At 42.3% G+C, this 16,351-nt stretch overlaps 2 protein-coding genes across 2 annotated transcripts in view; one reads left to right on the plus strand and one right to left on the minus strand.

Moving 5' to 3' along the window:
- LOC122440317 (adhesion G protein-coupled receptor E3-like) overlaps window positions 1-992 on the plus strand; it is a 38,492-nt gene extending 37,500 nt beyond the window's left edge. Inside the window, exon 16 of the mRNA XM_043466399.1 lies at window positions 140-992. Within this exon, the coding sequence (XP_043322334.1) occupies window positions 140-193 (54 nt within the window). The 3' untranslated portion in view covers window positions 194-992. The remainder of the gene's footprint in view (window positions 1-139) is intronic.
- Window positions 993-14,048: 13,056 nt separating this feature from the next.
- On the minus strand, window positions 14,049-15,074 carry LOC122439292 (heterogeneous nuclear ribonucleoproteins A2/B1-like). The gene has a single exon (XM_043464374.1). The coding sequence runs from the start codon at window positions 15,072-15,074 to the stop codon at window positions 14,049-14,051; it is 1,026 nt and encodes a 341-aa protein (XP_043320309.1).
- Between the last annotated feature and the right edge of the window lie 1,277 nt (window positions 15,075-16,351).

Below are 16,351 nucleotides of genomic sequence, written 5' to 3' on the forward strand. Positions count from 1 at the left end.
ACTTTGTCTGGGATCCATGCCTCAGTATGAATCTCACCTTTTTGTCAGGAAATTCCCAACAAATGATGTCAATAACTACTTTCAGGAATATTTCAGCATTATTTCTCTTTCTGTTTCTCCCATAAATTCGCACATGGAGATGGAAAAATCATCTAACTTATGGGGGAAAAGAAGAAGCAACACTTCAGTCTGAAAATGACAAACAGTTCCATGTCATCCTCCCAATCACCCTGGAGAAAGAATCAGCCATGTGACTCAAGCACCCAGGAGAACTGCTTCATCCTACAGTAGAATCGCTCACAGAATGTATGCTTTGGTTGAATATTTTGTGTAGTGTTACAGTGCTCTATTCAATTAAGATATTTTACAGAGACATGTAGATCTTAGACTTGCTAAGTTTGAAAATATATATACATGTATATGCTGTTTTTGTTTAGTCACTGTTATCTCTAACTCATTGTGACCCCATGGACTTAATCCAACAGGATCCTCTGTCCATGGAATTTCCCAGTCAAGAATACTGGAATCGGTTGCTATTTTCTTCCCCAGAAATCTTCCCAACCCAGAAATTGAACCCTCTTCCTCCTGCATGTATATCTATTAACTACATCAGTCAAGTCAAGATATGGAGTATTTGCATTACTCCTGAAAGTCCCCACATAATCCTTTCAATCATTTATCCCCAGTCTTCCACCCTGGAAACAATTTTTCTGATTTCTATAGCAACAGACTAATTCTGTCAATTCTTTTAGTCCATATACATGGAATCATACAGTATGACCTCTTGGTGTCTGCCATGTTTCACTCATCTTGATGATGATTTTGGAATTCATCCATTTCTTGCATATGTTGTTAGTCTGTTCCTTTTATTGCTGAGTAGCATTTCATGCTATTGTATATCACAATCTGTTTATCCATGCCCCCGTTGATGTATATTTGAGTTATCTCCATTTTTCCACTATAAATAAAGATATATTCCAATACAAATATAATATTTGTGTGTGCGTGTGTGTGGCCACATGTTCTCACTTCTCTCGGGTAAATACCTGGAGCTTTCTGTCTTTGAATCCTATCTGATTGATGTGCCAGGATTCAGTTCTTAGTGTGTGGTGCCTGTACTAGCAGGACTGGCATCAGTTGGGAAGCCAGAAATCACGCTGTGGGTCTCTTCCTGGATTCACTTGGGTTTGGATCCAGAAATCAGAGTTGTAACAACCCTCTGAATGCCTGTGATGCACCATTTAATTTGAGACTCATTTCTGCAGGGAGAGAAGAGGGTGGTCCAAATACTCTGAGAACATTCTCCATGACTGGCAGTCATTTCATTCCCCCCTCCCCTTTTTTAATCATCTTCTCTTTTTATCCAAAGTAAAATTTCATTTTGCTTTCAAAGGTGAAGCTCAAAAGTAATACGATGCCTCGGACATTGGAGAAGAAAAGGCAATACTATTTAGACAAGTCAGAGCAGAGCCACTGTGATGAAACTGCACTTCCTATAAGGCTGACCAGCTGCATTTTCCAGAGACCAGTCACAAGGATAACCTCACATCCTGGCAATGTGGTCAGACACCATCAATGTGAGGGGACCTTGGAGAAGCCCCCAGCAAGTCTGTGCGTTCAGGAGACTGCATGGTCTTCAGGCCTACAGCCCAGTAGGAGACCCTTTCAGGACCATGGACAGCGCAAAAGCTTCCAGGATCTTTGCCCAGCTTGGTGTGGGTGAATCTCTGGGCCGTGTTGGTGCCTGGTCTCTGCACACCAGCCCTGAGTCTATCCTTGCCCAGTCTTCAGATGAGGCAGAGCTTGACCCAGGATTGGGTCCTGGAGTATTGCAGTCCATGGGGTCTCAGAGAGTCAGACCCAATTGAGTGATTGAACAGCAACAATGAACAGCAGTTTCAGAGTCAGGGCACCTGGGGCTGGAACAGGAAACCTAAGGAAGCTGGGCTTCTCCCAGGTGTAATGGCCATCCCTGCTTTGGCTGGGGGCATGGCTGGAACTCAAGAGCTTGGGGCTGCAAATCTGAACTGATACCACTCTTCCCTTAGAGGGCATCTGGGTCAGGGCCATAGTGGTTGGACCAATACCACGAAAGCTGGTTGCTCTCCTTTCCAAGTGCACAAACTCACACACATGCCCACAATGGTAGTTTCTGCCCTGGCCAGAGGCAGGACTGGTACCTAAGGTAGCTTCATCCCCTCCAAGTGTCCATGTGATTGCTGTAAAGGCAGCTGCTGCATTAGCAGGAAGCATCACCAGAGCAGGAGGTCTTGATGCAGGATCCCAGAGGAGGATGGAATGTGCACTGGGGCCATCCAGGCCAGCTTTCCAGAGCACCAGGTTGTTTTCAGCTTGCTGCCTCTGTGCTGGATGAGAGAGCAAGAAAGTCTGTGCATCTGCTCTTCAAGAATGGAGTCTAGGGCCTCCCTGGTGGTGCAGTGGTTAAGAATCTGCCTTGCAATGCAAGGGACACTGGTTCAATTCCTGGTCTGGGAAGATCCCACAATGCTGTGGGGCATCTGAACTGGTGTACCACAACTGAGCCGGCACTCGAGAGCCCAAACCCACAACCCAAATCTAGTAAGACCAAGTGCTGCAACTACTGAAGCCTGCACACCCTCAAGCTTGTTCTCCCCAACAAGAGAAGGCACTGCAGTGAGAAGCCCTTGAACCACAACTAGAAAGTAGCTCCTGCTCGCCACAACTAGAGGAAGCCCACACCCAGTAATGAAGACCCAGCGCAGGCAAAAATAAAAAATAAAATAAATTTTTTTTTTAAAAAATGGAGTCTCAATTTCTTTTAGTGCTTATTTTATTGAATAAGTCACTTCTAAGTAAAATGAATTGTTTATTGAATAATTGTTTGTTAAATAATTACAAAATTATGATGTGTCCCACACTGTGAGGTGGAAAAATTGCAATGACTCCAGACCTATTTCAGGGAAAAACAATAAGTTTGCTGGCAAGTCATTTTCCACATCAAATGCTTTTAGAGAACATGTTCCTTCTTAATAATCTAAGGTTAAATCTAATTTTAATAAATAGCCACAAATTTTTAGGCAACAGATAAGGATGTAACAGGAAGCATAAGTGCTAATTAAATTTACATTAGAATGTCTTAATGCTTGATTTAGCACAAAATGAAAAAAATGATGTAACTTACATTAGAATGAGATGTAAAAGCAAGCTGAATAAAATGAGATTTCTACAGAGCTAATTGACATTAAAAATATAATCTCTTTAAAAACACAAATACCACATGATATCACTTATATGTGGATGTGAAAAAATTACACAGATGAATTTCTTTGGGCAACAGAAACACAGCCACAAACATAGAGAGGAGATATGTGGTCACCAAGGGGGATGGAGAGAGGGAGGGATGGATTGGGAGCTTGGGCATCTCTGGCGGCTCTCACAGTAAAGAATCTGCCTGCAATGTGGGGGACCCAGGTTAGACCCCCAGTTTGAGAAGATCCCCTGGAAGAGGGCATGGCAACCCTCTCCAGTATTCTTGCCTGGGGAATCCCCATAGACAGAAGGCCTGTCAGGCTACAGTACATGGGATCACAGAGAGTCAAACAGGACTGAGCAACTCAGCACAGCACAGATGCAAACTAGTACATATAGGATGGATAAAAAAGGTCTTACTGTATAACACAGGGAACTATATTCGATAGCCTGTAATAAACCATAATGAAAAAGAATATTAATGTATATATGTATAAGTGAATCACTTTATTATATGTGATATATATATATATATATATATATATATAATCTCTTTAGAGTAGGCATTTCTTCCTTGAGTGTAAGCAATGTAAGAAAACATATAAAACACTAAATAATCCTTCAGGCTAGATAACCTCTGTAGAATTTAATATAAAAGTCAATTTTAAAAATCACAGTAAATAGAAATTGAGTTGCACAAGAACAAGCAAAAATCTTTTTTTTTTGTCACGTGAAACCCAACCTCTTAACCACAGAAACATTTCCTCATCCCATATTTGTCAAACAAAAGGGTTTGACAGAGTACAGTGTTAATATAACAAAGCATCTCAGTCCAGATCAAGAAACAGGGCTGACATTCAAGGATGCAAGTATCATGGAGGGCTGCCCCCACCCCCCGCCCATAAACTACTTCCCAAGGGCCACTCATCATTCAGCTTCTTCAGGATGATTTTCTCCTATTTTTCAATCTAGCTCTCAGGACTCCTGGCTCTCTCTGCCTCCCTGGCAAACCTGTCTGCCCTCCAGGCCATAGCCAATCTCTTCCTTGCTCTCTTCACTTTCCGAGACTGCCGATGAATATCTCCATCTGTTACTGGTTGTCTGCAGAGGGTGTGTGGGAGGGAGAGCCCCAATCCTGGGTCCAGCTCTGCCACATCTGAAGACTGAGCAAGGATGGACTCAGGGCTGGTGTGCAGAGACCAGGCATCAACATGGCCCAGAGATTCACCCACACCAAGCTGGGCAAAGATCCTGGAAGCTTTTGCGCTGTCCATGGTCCTGAAAGGGTCTCCTACTGGGCTGTAGGCCTGAAGACCATGCAGTCTCCTGAACGCACAGACTTGCTGGGGGCTTCTCCAAGGTCCCCTCACATTGACGGTGTCTGACCACATTGCCAGGATGTGAGGTTATCCTTGTGACTGGTCTCTGGAAAATGCAGCTGGTCAGCCTTATAGGAAGTGCAGTTTCATCACAGTGGCTCTGCTCTGACTTGTCTAAATAGTATTGCCTTTTCTTCTCCAATGTCTGAGGCATCATATTACTTTTGAGCTTCTCTTCTGAAAGCAAAATGAAATTTTCTTTAAATATAAAGAGAAGATGATTAAAAAAGGGGAGGGGGGAATGAAATGACTGCCAGTCATGGAGAACATTCTCAGAGCATTTGGACAACCACCCTTTTCTCTCCCTGCTGAAATGAATCACAAATTACATTGTGTATCACAGACATTCACAAGGTTGTTACAACTCTGATTTCTGGATCCAAACCCAAGTGAATCCAGGAAGAGACCCACAGTGTGATTTCTGGCTTCCCAACTGATGCCAGTCCTGCTAGTACAGGCACCAGACACAGAGAACTGAATTCTGGGTCATCAGCCAGATGGAACTCAAGGACAGAAAGCTCCAGGTCATCAACCAGTACCAATTCCAGACTTGCCCCTCCACCATCCTCTTAGAGGATGTTTTCACCTTCCCGTCTCTGTTACTGTCAACCACACACATGCCAATACCCCCGAATCCACCGACATTCAGACAAAGAGATCACAGGGTTCTTTGAATCCCAAGACATTACACCTTCACTTTTACCCCCAACTCCCTTCTTCACTCAAGTATTCCCCTGAACCATACTCTCATCACCAAGTTCCTTTTTCCCACTGTAAATAACCATTTTTACTCCCTGACTCTCTTCCTCCCCTCCTCCTAATCCTCTATCCCCTATCTCACTTAATGATCGATGCTTCTTAGAAACTGGTTCTGTTCTCACATCTGTTCTACATCTTCAGCTTCTTCCAGGCAATCCCATCCATTTCCCTGGCTTCAGATACCATTCATGAACTAGAAATCTTCACAGATTCACCCATCTGGCTTCAGCCTTCAGAACTGAATATCCATCTGCCCACCCACCACACCAGTGATAATATTTGTGACTCACCTCTCACTGAGCAGGTTCCAAGCTGAACCAATTAGTTTTCCAAATACATCACCCGTATCTCAGTGTCCCCTAAACTCACTTTTTGGTATTAATACCCTATGCCACTGAGTGTCATTCTGGACACCCTGCCACTCCATGCTTCTATCAGTTAACCCTCCATTTTCCTTTTTGAGGGCTTCCCTGGATAACTTAAAGTGATTTTACAAAAGGAAAAAAAAGATACAAAGGATCACTCTTGACATCAATATGGATTCCTCACTCACCAGAAGAGGCTGGCTTGGAACATTTGTTGGTGTGGCTCAGTAGGTAAAGAAGTTGCCTGCAATGTGGGAGACCCAGATTCAATCCCTGGGCAGGGAAGATCCCCCAGAGAAGGGAACAGCTACCCACTTCAGTATTCATGCCTGGAGAATTTCATGGACAGAGGAGCCTGGCAGCTACAGTCCAAGGGTTCACAAGGAGTCAGACATGATTGAGTGACTAACACTTTCACTTTTCCTTTCTGAATCCACCTAAAATTTCAGCTTTTGAAATAATTCTTGAGTATCTTTCAATTTTCATCATAATACCATTTCCACAGAGTGAATTTTTCCATTTTTAAATCTTATGTATTATTATTTTGTGCATGTATAGATTTTCTTATTAAGTTGGATACTCAATAATGAGATGAATAATGGGAACTTTAATGTTTAATACTTATTTGCTTTGCTCTTTGAAGGTGCTCAGATATCTTTTTTGAAAGAAATTCTGCAAACTCAACTTAAAAAAAAATTTCTAAAGTTTTCAAATAAATTTACCCAACTACAAGCATAAGATGACATAATCTCTTTTGTGGTAACTGTAATAAATTGTCACTAAGATTTTAAACTCTTTATGCCTATAATCCATTTTAAGACTCTATTCACAATAATCTTTTTAAACTGTAAACCTAATAAGTGCACAGTTCCTTACAAATCTCTCATTTCTTGTCCTCAGAAGATTTTTTAAGGAAAAACAAGTCTCATTTCATCCTTTTTGTCATGCCATAATTATTAATACTACCCCTTTCATAATTATTAATACTGAGTCAAAATGTCCCAGTTTGATGGGGAGATTACTGCTGCTGCCTCTGCCGCTGTTTGGTCACTAAGTCGTGTCTGACTCTTCGTGACCCATAGACTGTAACCTGCCACGCTCCTCTGTCCATGGGGTTTTCCAAGCAAGAATACTGGAGTAGGTTTCCATTTCTTATGCCAGAAGATTTTCCTGACCCAGGGATTGAACCCATGTCTGCTGCTTGACAGACGGAATCTTAACTACTGAGCCACTGGGAAGCCCAGGGAAATTACTAGATCCTCCGATTTATAGAGTACTTACTATATATATCAAGCTGTGTATTCAAACTCCTGACTCAGAATTTCAAACAATTTTACTTCTCTAGTTTATTTTAACCCTGGTAAGAGGAAAAAATTAATAGAGTAATGAGTGTTTAATGCAGTGTTGGGTATAATTTGGTGCTGTGATCAACAATAAGACCAACTTAAGGGACAGAGAGAAAAAGCAGATGGGGTGGAGGAAGAGAGGTCAGAAGGAATAAATAGAGAAAGAAATTAACTGTAGTGATGAATGATGAGATTAGAGAATTAAGGACATATTTGAGCAAAGAATTGAATTTTAAAAAAAGAAGAAAAGACCTAATACATTATGCATAAAAAATTTTCCAGAGGAGAGAACAGTTTAAACACTCTAAAGTCAAAAGGTATTTCCACTTCCTAGTGACTTTGGTCAAAAAGGAAAATACATTTTGTCTATTACTCTATGAAAACCTTATATACAAAAATATACAAAATCTTAAATATGTCTTAACAAACATTAACCCCTGGGAAATAACCTTCAAAAAATATCTTCTTGTGTTAACAATTACCATTTGCTAACTTAACGTGATTTTACAAAAGGAAAAGAAAGATACAAATGGCCACTTTTGACATCAATATGGACTTCTTACTCACCAGAAGAGGCTGGCTTGGAACACTCATTGGTGTGGCTTCTCCCATCTTCGGAATTTGTCTTCCGACCCACTACTCAGATGCAGGCAGTCTGTGATTTGCTGGAAAACTTAAGCTTCTGACCCCCCTTTTATGGAGTGAGTGAGTAATCCAATCAGTGGATAATCCAAAGAAGATATCCTATCTCACATCATTGGGATTGGAGAGATTTTTAAATCACAATACACTAAAAAGATCATACACCATTATAAACTGAGACTTATTCTGAAGATGCAAGCCATTCACAAATCATTCAATGCGATCTGCCACATTATCAAAACAAATGATAAAAAATCACATGATTCACCTCAATAGATGCAGAAAAGTATTTGATGAAATTTAACACCCATAGAGACCATTATATCAGCTCCTTAAAAAAATCTAAGCATAGAACCACCACATGACCTAGCAATCCCACTCCTGGGTGTATAACCTGAGAAAATCGTAATTCAAAAAGACACATGTATCCCAATGTTCACTGCATCACTATTTACAATAGCCAGGACATGGAAGCAGCCTAAATGTCCATCAACAGGTGAGTGGATAAAGACAATGTGGCACAATGGAATATTACTGAGACATAAAAAGGAACAAAACTGGGTCACATGTAGCAATGTAGATGGGGACGACAGAGAATGAGATGCTTAGATGGCATCACCAACTCAATGGACATGAGTTTGAGTAAACTCCGGGAGTTGGTGATGAACAGGGAGGCCTGGCATGCTGCAGTCCATGGGGTCGCAAAGTGTCGGACACGACTGAGCGACTGAACTGAACTGAACTGAGATGGACCTAGAGTGTCATACTGAGTGAAGAAAGAGAAAGACAAATGTGTCAGAAAGAGAAAAACAAATATATATTAATGAATATATGTGGGATCTAGAAAAACGTCACGGATTTGCCGTGCTCAGTCACTCAGTGTTGTCTGATTTGCAGAGCAGGAATAGAGACGCAGACAGAGAGAATGGACATGTGAACACAGTGGGAGAAGGATGAAGGGGAGAGTGAGAAGCTGGGATAGTAGAAATGACACATATACACTATCGTGTGTCAAATAGATAGCGAGTAGGAAGCTGCTGTGGCTTCCCTGGTAACTCAGCTGGTAAAGAATCCGCCTGCAATGCGGTAGACCCTGGTTCGATTCCTGGGTTGGGAAGATCCCCTGGAGGAGTGCATGACAACCCACTCCAGTATTCTTGCCTGGAGAATCCCCATGGACAGAGGAGCCTGGCGGGCGGCAGAGCACGGGGTCGCAAAGGGTCGGACAACACTGAGTGATTAAGCTCGGCAGAGGAAGCTGCTGTGGAGCACGGGGAGCTCAGCTGGTGCTCTGTGGTGACTTAGAGGGGGGAGGGACACGCAAGAGGGCGAGGAGATATGTATGTATATAGCTGACTCACTTCACTGTACAGAAGACATTAATTCAACATTGTAAAGCAATTATACTCCAATTTTTTTTAAGTTTGTAAAGAAAGATGTGCATGCAGGCTCAGTCGTGTCCAACTCTTTGTGACCCCACGGACTGCAGTGAACCAGGCTTCCCTGTGCATGGGATTTCCCAAGGCAAGAATACTGGAGTGGGTCGCCATTCCCTTCTCCAGGGGATCTTCCCAACCCAGGAATCGAACCTGAGTCTCTTATGTCTCCCACATTGGTCGGCAGGTTCTTTACCACTAGCACTATCTGGGAAGCCCTTGTAAAGAAAGAGAACAAAAAAAGAAAGTATGTCCTTAAAAAAATATTTTGAGAACATTTTTGATGAAACATGGTAGGGGGAGAAAAAGATATGACAACAGAAGGGAAATGTGGGATAAAGAACAAAGTTCTTTTTCATTGTGACACATTAAAACATTTAATGCTGAGTGCTTGACACCGGAATTATAAACAAACAGAGCACAGAACATCAGGCTGAGTGCCTGCATGCTAAGCCACTTCAGTCGTGTCTGATTGTTTGCAACCCCATGGACTGTAGCCTGCCAGCCTTCTCTGTCCATGGGATTCTTCAGGCAAGAAAACTGGAGTGGGTTGCCTCCTCTCCAGGGGATCTTCTCCACCCTGGAAAGAAACATGTAAAAAAGAAAAAGACACAACATTCTAATCTAAATCACAACCTAGAGACCTTAAAAGTAGCTGTTACATGATATAGAAACTTGAAGACTTCTGTATCACAAAAAAACATAAAATATAAAGTATAGAAGAGTTATAGTGCTTTTATTTGATAAAATATAAACAATATTTAATGACTTGAATTCTTCCATCAACACTGCACAATGCCAATCATCTTAACAGTAGGATTCATTAGGTTTCCATCATTTAGCAGATAAATAAGTAGGTATGAATAAGCTAACTTTAAAAAAAAACTTCTCTTGCTCATGAACATACTGAAGGATTTGCAACATCAAAGTAGTGTTTAAAACAAGAGAGAAATAAAGAACATGGGACTTGAGAACCCACAATAAAACATACATGTGTTGTGGGTACCAAGCTTGTCTCTGAAAGGACAGAGGGAGAGAGAGTCCAGAAGCAGTTTTTGGTTCTAAGAAGAGAGAATGGATACCTGGGGAAATAAATTCACAGGATTAAGAATCCACATCCTTGGTGACATCACTGAGCCAGCCTAGACCCACCATATGCTAAAGATTCAGGCTCCAGGCTGACTGTATCTTGTCTTACCTGTAGCTGAAAGCATTCTTCCTATGTTTTGAGTACAGAGTCTTAATCGTGTACCTGAGTATTACATCATAGGCAGTCTGTCTACACAGTGACAAAGGTGATCATGTTAAAAACAGGCCAAAAATGAAGAATTTCTGAAACTAAAACACCAAGTCTTTGCTTTTTCCCCAGATGCAGAGCAGCCTAAGGCTCTGTATCCAGCGCCCAGCCTAAGAGCATCCAAACAGTGAGAGAAATCACTGCCTCCCTCCCCAAAGACTTGACCTTCCTGAGCTTTGATGATTCTCTGGGGATGTCACTGACTTGTTTATCTCCCTCCTCCTGTGCATCCTCTGCTCCTTACTCTTCATCAGTCATCCCCACACAGCCACCTGCGTCCTCTGACAGATCACATTTGGAGCTGTGTTCACTGTGGCTGTGGCCACTGTTTTGGCCAAAACCCTGGCTGTGATCCAGGCATTCAAGGCCGGGAAACCAGGAAGAACCATGAGGTGACTGCTGGTAACAGGAGCTGCTATGCCTTTCCCATGTGCTCCATGATCCAGGTGATTATCTGTGGAGTCTGGCTGGGAACCTCTCCCCCTTTCCTTGAGATGGACACACTCTGAGTCCAAGGAGCTCCTCATCATGTGCAACAAGGGCTCAGTCACTGCCTACTACTGTGTCCTGGGCCACCCGGGCTCCTTAGCCCTGGGGACCTTCTCCTTGGCTTTCCTGGCCAGGAACCTGCCTGACACCTTCAGTGAAGCCAATTTCCTGACCTTCAGCATTCTGGTGCTCCTCAGTGTCTGGGTCACCTTCCTTCCCATCTGCCACAGCATCAAGGGCAAGGTCATGGTGGCCGTGGAGATCGTCTCCATCTTGGCCTCGGGTGCTGGGCTCCTAGGCTGCATCTTTGCCCCAAAGTGCTACATTGTTCTTATAAGAACTGATAAAAACTCTTTGAAAAGTTTAAAGAATAAGTTGAGTTCCAAGGGAAATAAACATTTTTAGGTTTTCTCTCATGAGTTTCTATCACATTTTTAGGATCTTGAACAACAAAATGTTTAAATATTATATATAATTTATAATACCTGAGTGCATTACATCAAAGTTACTATTATATCAAATGTTCATTCAGATATCAAAAAACAACCAAAATTGCTTTTACCTCTATTTATCAGTGATTCTACTCTCTCTTTTTCAGAGTGTTTGTATATAACTGCACTGTCATCAAGACTCACACATAGGTTTTCTGTCTCAGACTAATAGCAAAAGCTGTTGAATCTAACCATTTCTTCCATCATTAAATATGCACAGCCTCTGCTTTTCCAGCCTCTCCTCTATCGTAGTAAAAGGTATCTCATAACTAAGAACTTTTCAGGGCAGTCTTTGTTGTATCTCCTCCTATTACTCCCTTTTTCCGGAAGAACACAGTGCCCAAAATTTCTTTCATGTACCTTGTAAGAAATATCTGTATATCTAAGGCGGAACAAACCCTCAGGCTCCTCAGGCCACCCAAATGGTGCGGGTCAAGGATGGGGGAGACAAGGATGGGGGAGAGGTTCACCACTACCTCAAAGCCTGGGCCAAGGTCAGTGGGAGGCCTTGCTGAGGGCTCTGGAGCCCTGCAGGACACAGCCCCTAGCCTGATCCCTGGGCACCCCCACCCCCAGCTCAAAAGGCTGGGTGAGCTGGAGGGCCCCTGGGAGAAGGCCAAGCTCTGCCTATTACCTCACTCCCCACCTCATCACCACCACTCCAACAGCCCTTGGCTGAATGGGCCAAGTAAGAGTCACCCATTGACTTCCGTTTGCTCGGGGGAGGGGCCCACTGCGGCGCCAACCAATGACTGAGCAGGACTACTAATGGTCCCACCTTAACCGTTGCTTGGTAACAGGGTGGGGCAAGTAATGGCAGTGAGCCGCAGCTCCAGGCTAAAGGCTGCACTCGGCGGCTCTAATACAGTCTGGAGATGCAGGGGTACCTCTCCCCATCCCCATGGCCTCTGTGACCTACTGGCGGCAGCAGTCTGCATGGGTTGCAGGCCAGGGGACATGGCCCCTACTGTGTGGGAGGACCAAGGAACCCGAGGGCCAGCTGGGTCCTGGGTGACTGGCTCCTTCAGTATGATGGCTGGGCAGCGTCTAGGGACTTGGCCCTGAGGAAGCTGCCAGCAGAGATCTTCCTCTTCAGTCTGGCCTGGGTACTGGTGGGAGGACCCATACTGGGTGCTGGACAAAGGTTCTTGGGCGGGGTAACCGGCCCCTGCAGGGAACCCCTCCTCTTAGCCAGGACGTGAACCTCGGAGGGCGACTTGGGACCTTATCCTTTCTTGTCAGAACAGACAATAACGTTTGTTTGGTGGCGATTTACAAGAAACCCTGGAGGAGGGAATAGCTACCCACTCCAGTATTCTTACCTGGAGAATTCCATGGATAGAGGAGCCTGGTAGGCTACACTCCATGGGGTCGCAAAGAGGCAGACACGACTGAGTGACTAACACTTTCACTTTACAAGAACATCATTACCTTTAATGTGACCCTGATGTTACGATCTGACACCAAGAAGTTTGCAACAACTTACCATGTCCCTCCCTCACCTTTGCTAGAAAAGGGCTTTGCTGAAAGCTTTCAGGGAGTTTGGGGGGGTTTAAGGCATGAGCCACCCATCTCCTGGCATGCCCCTGCAATCAATCTTTCTCTGCTACAAACTCCCACATTTTGGTATTATTTGGCCTCATTGTGCTTAGAGCACATGGACTTGTGGTCAGTACAGTTAGCACTGCTGTTGATATCTAGGAAGGATGTTCAGAGACTAATCTTAAGAATTCTCATCACACACACAAAAATCTTTTTTTCTTTATCTTTTTAAAACTATTTGAGATGATAGATGTTAAATAATATTATTGTGGTAATCACTGCATGATATAGATGTCTTATCATTATGCTACACACTTGCAAAATATATAGTACTGTACATCAATATCTCTTGAAAGTAGAAAAAAAAATCACAAAGATAAAAATTTAAAATACAAAAAGCTATAAATGAAAACAGACAAACTACAATTATTTTTCTTTTAGAATTATTTTATTTAAAAAAATCTACAATTGCTTCATACCTCTATACTCTAAAATTTAATGAATAACATTATTTCTTATTATAACATACTCCTGGCTAACAGCTTTTCAAAACTTGAGTAAAATCTTTAAAAAGTTTTCACAAGTCACCTGAAACTTGCAAATTTAACGTTATCAAAGAAAGAATGCTTCTACAATCTCACAAAGACCACTACAACAAAGAAATAGGAAGAAGCTGAGAAACTATCTCCAAGACATTTTTTTCTTGGTAGAAAACCTTCTAAGTTTAAATATAATTTCATTATATGATATAGAATTATCTTCTTTTACCCCTCCACGAAAAGGACAAGTAACTTGTCTTTTACTAAAAAAAAAATCTATTTCATCAAAGTTTTCCAATTCACTTGCATAAAATTCTTCACAAGTGTCTTTTTATACAGCCTTCCAATCCACCAAAAGAATGGCTCTCTGGACCTGTTCTACAGTCTTCTGCCACATCACTACCTATTTATTCATGACTGAGATAAGAGTTTCCTTAACGTACTTATTTCAAAACCTGAAGCTGTTCTGTTATGTCTGGGCTCTCATTCTCTGCTATTCAGACTGTGAAGCCCAGGGCAAACAGGAAGTAGCTCAATATCCACTTCTCCCTCCATAACCCCCACATCTTCCACTGCCTCCTGGGCCATCATTTCCTCCACTGTATGGGGCGACCTTGTTCCTGCCAACTCCAAAGCTTCCATTTCTCATTGGACCATAGTTAGGAGGTTGCTGGTCATAATTTCTAAAATTATTGCCATGACCACCTCCAGAGAACTCCCACTGGTTGCCATACCCAGGACCTTGACCACTGTATTCTCCACCTCCTCCTCCATAACAAGGGTAACCTACAAAATTGCCACCTCCCGGTCCTCCTCCATACCCATGATAGCCACCCCTAGATCCAGGACCATTTCCATATCCATCAGCTTCTCTTCTAAATTTAGTTCCTGGTCCTCGTCTAAAATTTCCACCCCCACTAGAAGAAACACTAAAATCAAAAGGGTCTCCTTTTCTACTTCTAGAACCGTTGACTTGCTGCATTTCCCATATTGACAAAGCTTTCCTGACTTCTGCATGATGACCATTGATGGCATGGTATTTCTGCAACACTATCTTATCCACGGGATCATAGTCATCAAAAGTCACAAATCCAAAGCCTCTTTTCTTGCCTGACTGCCTATCAGTAATGATCTCAAGGGCATCGATTTTTCCATATTTCTCAAAGTACTCTCTAAGATGATGCTCCTCAGTATCTTCCTTAATTCCACCAACGAACAGCTTCTTCACGGTCCAGTGGGCCCCCCGCTGTCCAGATGCCTCTCTTGGGACAGCACGTCTGGGTTCAAGCACTCTGCCGTCAATGGAATGGGGTCTGGCCGCCATGGCAGCATCCACCTCAGTCATGGATGAAAAGGTGACAAAACCACATCCTCTTGATCTTTGACTGGCAAAGTCCCTCAGGACCACACAGTCTGTGAGTTCTCCCCACTGCTGGTAGTACTTCCTCAGACTTTCTTCTGTGGTTTGAAAGCTCAAGCCACCAATGAAGAGTTTACGGATTTGTTCCACCTCTTTCTTTTGCCTTTTCGTAGGAACAGATTTCCAGGTTTGCTCCATCATAGACTCGGTTCTTTCAGCCTGATTTCCCATAGCAGAGGGAGATGAGAGAGATCTCAGGGATGAATGCAGACCAGATATGTCCCGGCTCTGCGGTGAGAACTTCTGCTACCCCAGGAAAAAGCCTCTAGGAGCACCTCCACGGGGACCCAGCGATGCTGCTATGGCCTCTAGGCACGTTTCCGTCTTCCTGCAAAACACCATTTCCAAGAGTAACCTTTCTAGGCCCAGTCATCAAATTAACAATGCATTTTCTCTATTAGTTTCCCAATTTTGAAATGCATATTTTATCAGCTCTTCATTTTGTGTTGATTTTCTCACTAAGTTGGATACTTAATGGTTTACAATGGCATACTCACTTAGTCACTTTGCTCTTAGAAGGAGCTTGAATATATTTTTTTGAAAGAAACTATTAAAACTCCCAAAAACAGACTCTGAAGTTTTCTCAGAAAATCAACTTCAGTTGTACAATGATATCATCTCTATTGTTATCAATCAACTTTCAGTAGGATTTCAACTCCTTTCTCTTTTAATCCATGTAAGAATCTGATCACCATAATCTACTTAAAATGTAAACCTAATCAGGGTATCCTTTCTTTTACACCTAACACTTCTTTCCTCAGAAGATATTTTTAAAGGAGAAAATACAGATATCATTTCATTTCTGTAGGCCCACCATAATTATTAATATTACCCCTCTCAACATCTAAGATGCCACAGTTTGGAGGAAAAAAGCACTTGATCCTCCCATTTACAGAGCATCTACTATATGCCAAGTTGTAGACTAAAATTCACGATTCAGGATTTCACTTAACAAAGTCATTGTCCCAGTTTATTTGAATCTTGATGAGAGAAAAGGGATCATAGACTAAAGAATGTTTACTACAGTGTTAGGTACAGTAAAGTGCTGTGATAGTAAGGACAACACAGTAACAGAGAGAGAAAGAGGGAGATATGGAGGAAGAGAAATAAGAAAGAAAAAATATTAATGACAGTTATTTTTTTTTTTAATTTTTTTATTAGTTGGAGGCTAATTACTTCACAACATTTCAGTGGGTTTTGTCATACATTGACATGAATCAGCCATAGATTTACACTTATTAATGATGAAGATATTGGGAAAGGTCAAACTGATGACATGTGAAGCAGAGAAGTGAAGTTTTGAAGAGAAAAAGACCAAATATCTTGTGGGTAAAACATTGTTTCAGAGAGAACTATTTAAACAGAATCTAGGTAAACACTACATCTGCCTCATACAGAAAGATTTTACAAAAGAC

The sequence above is a fragment of the Cervus canadensis genome, chromosome 4, assembly GCF_019320065.1.
Source record: "Cervus canadensis isolate Bull #8, Minnesota chromosome 4, ASM1932006v1, whole genome shotgun sequence".
In the NCBI taxonomy this organism is placed as follows: domain Eukaryota; kingdom Metazoa; phylum Chordata; class Mammalia; order Artiodactyla; family Cervidae; genus Cervus; species Cervus canadensis.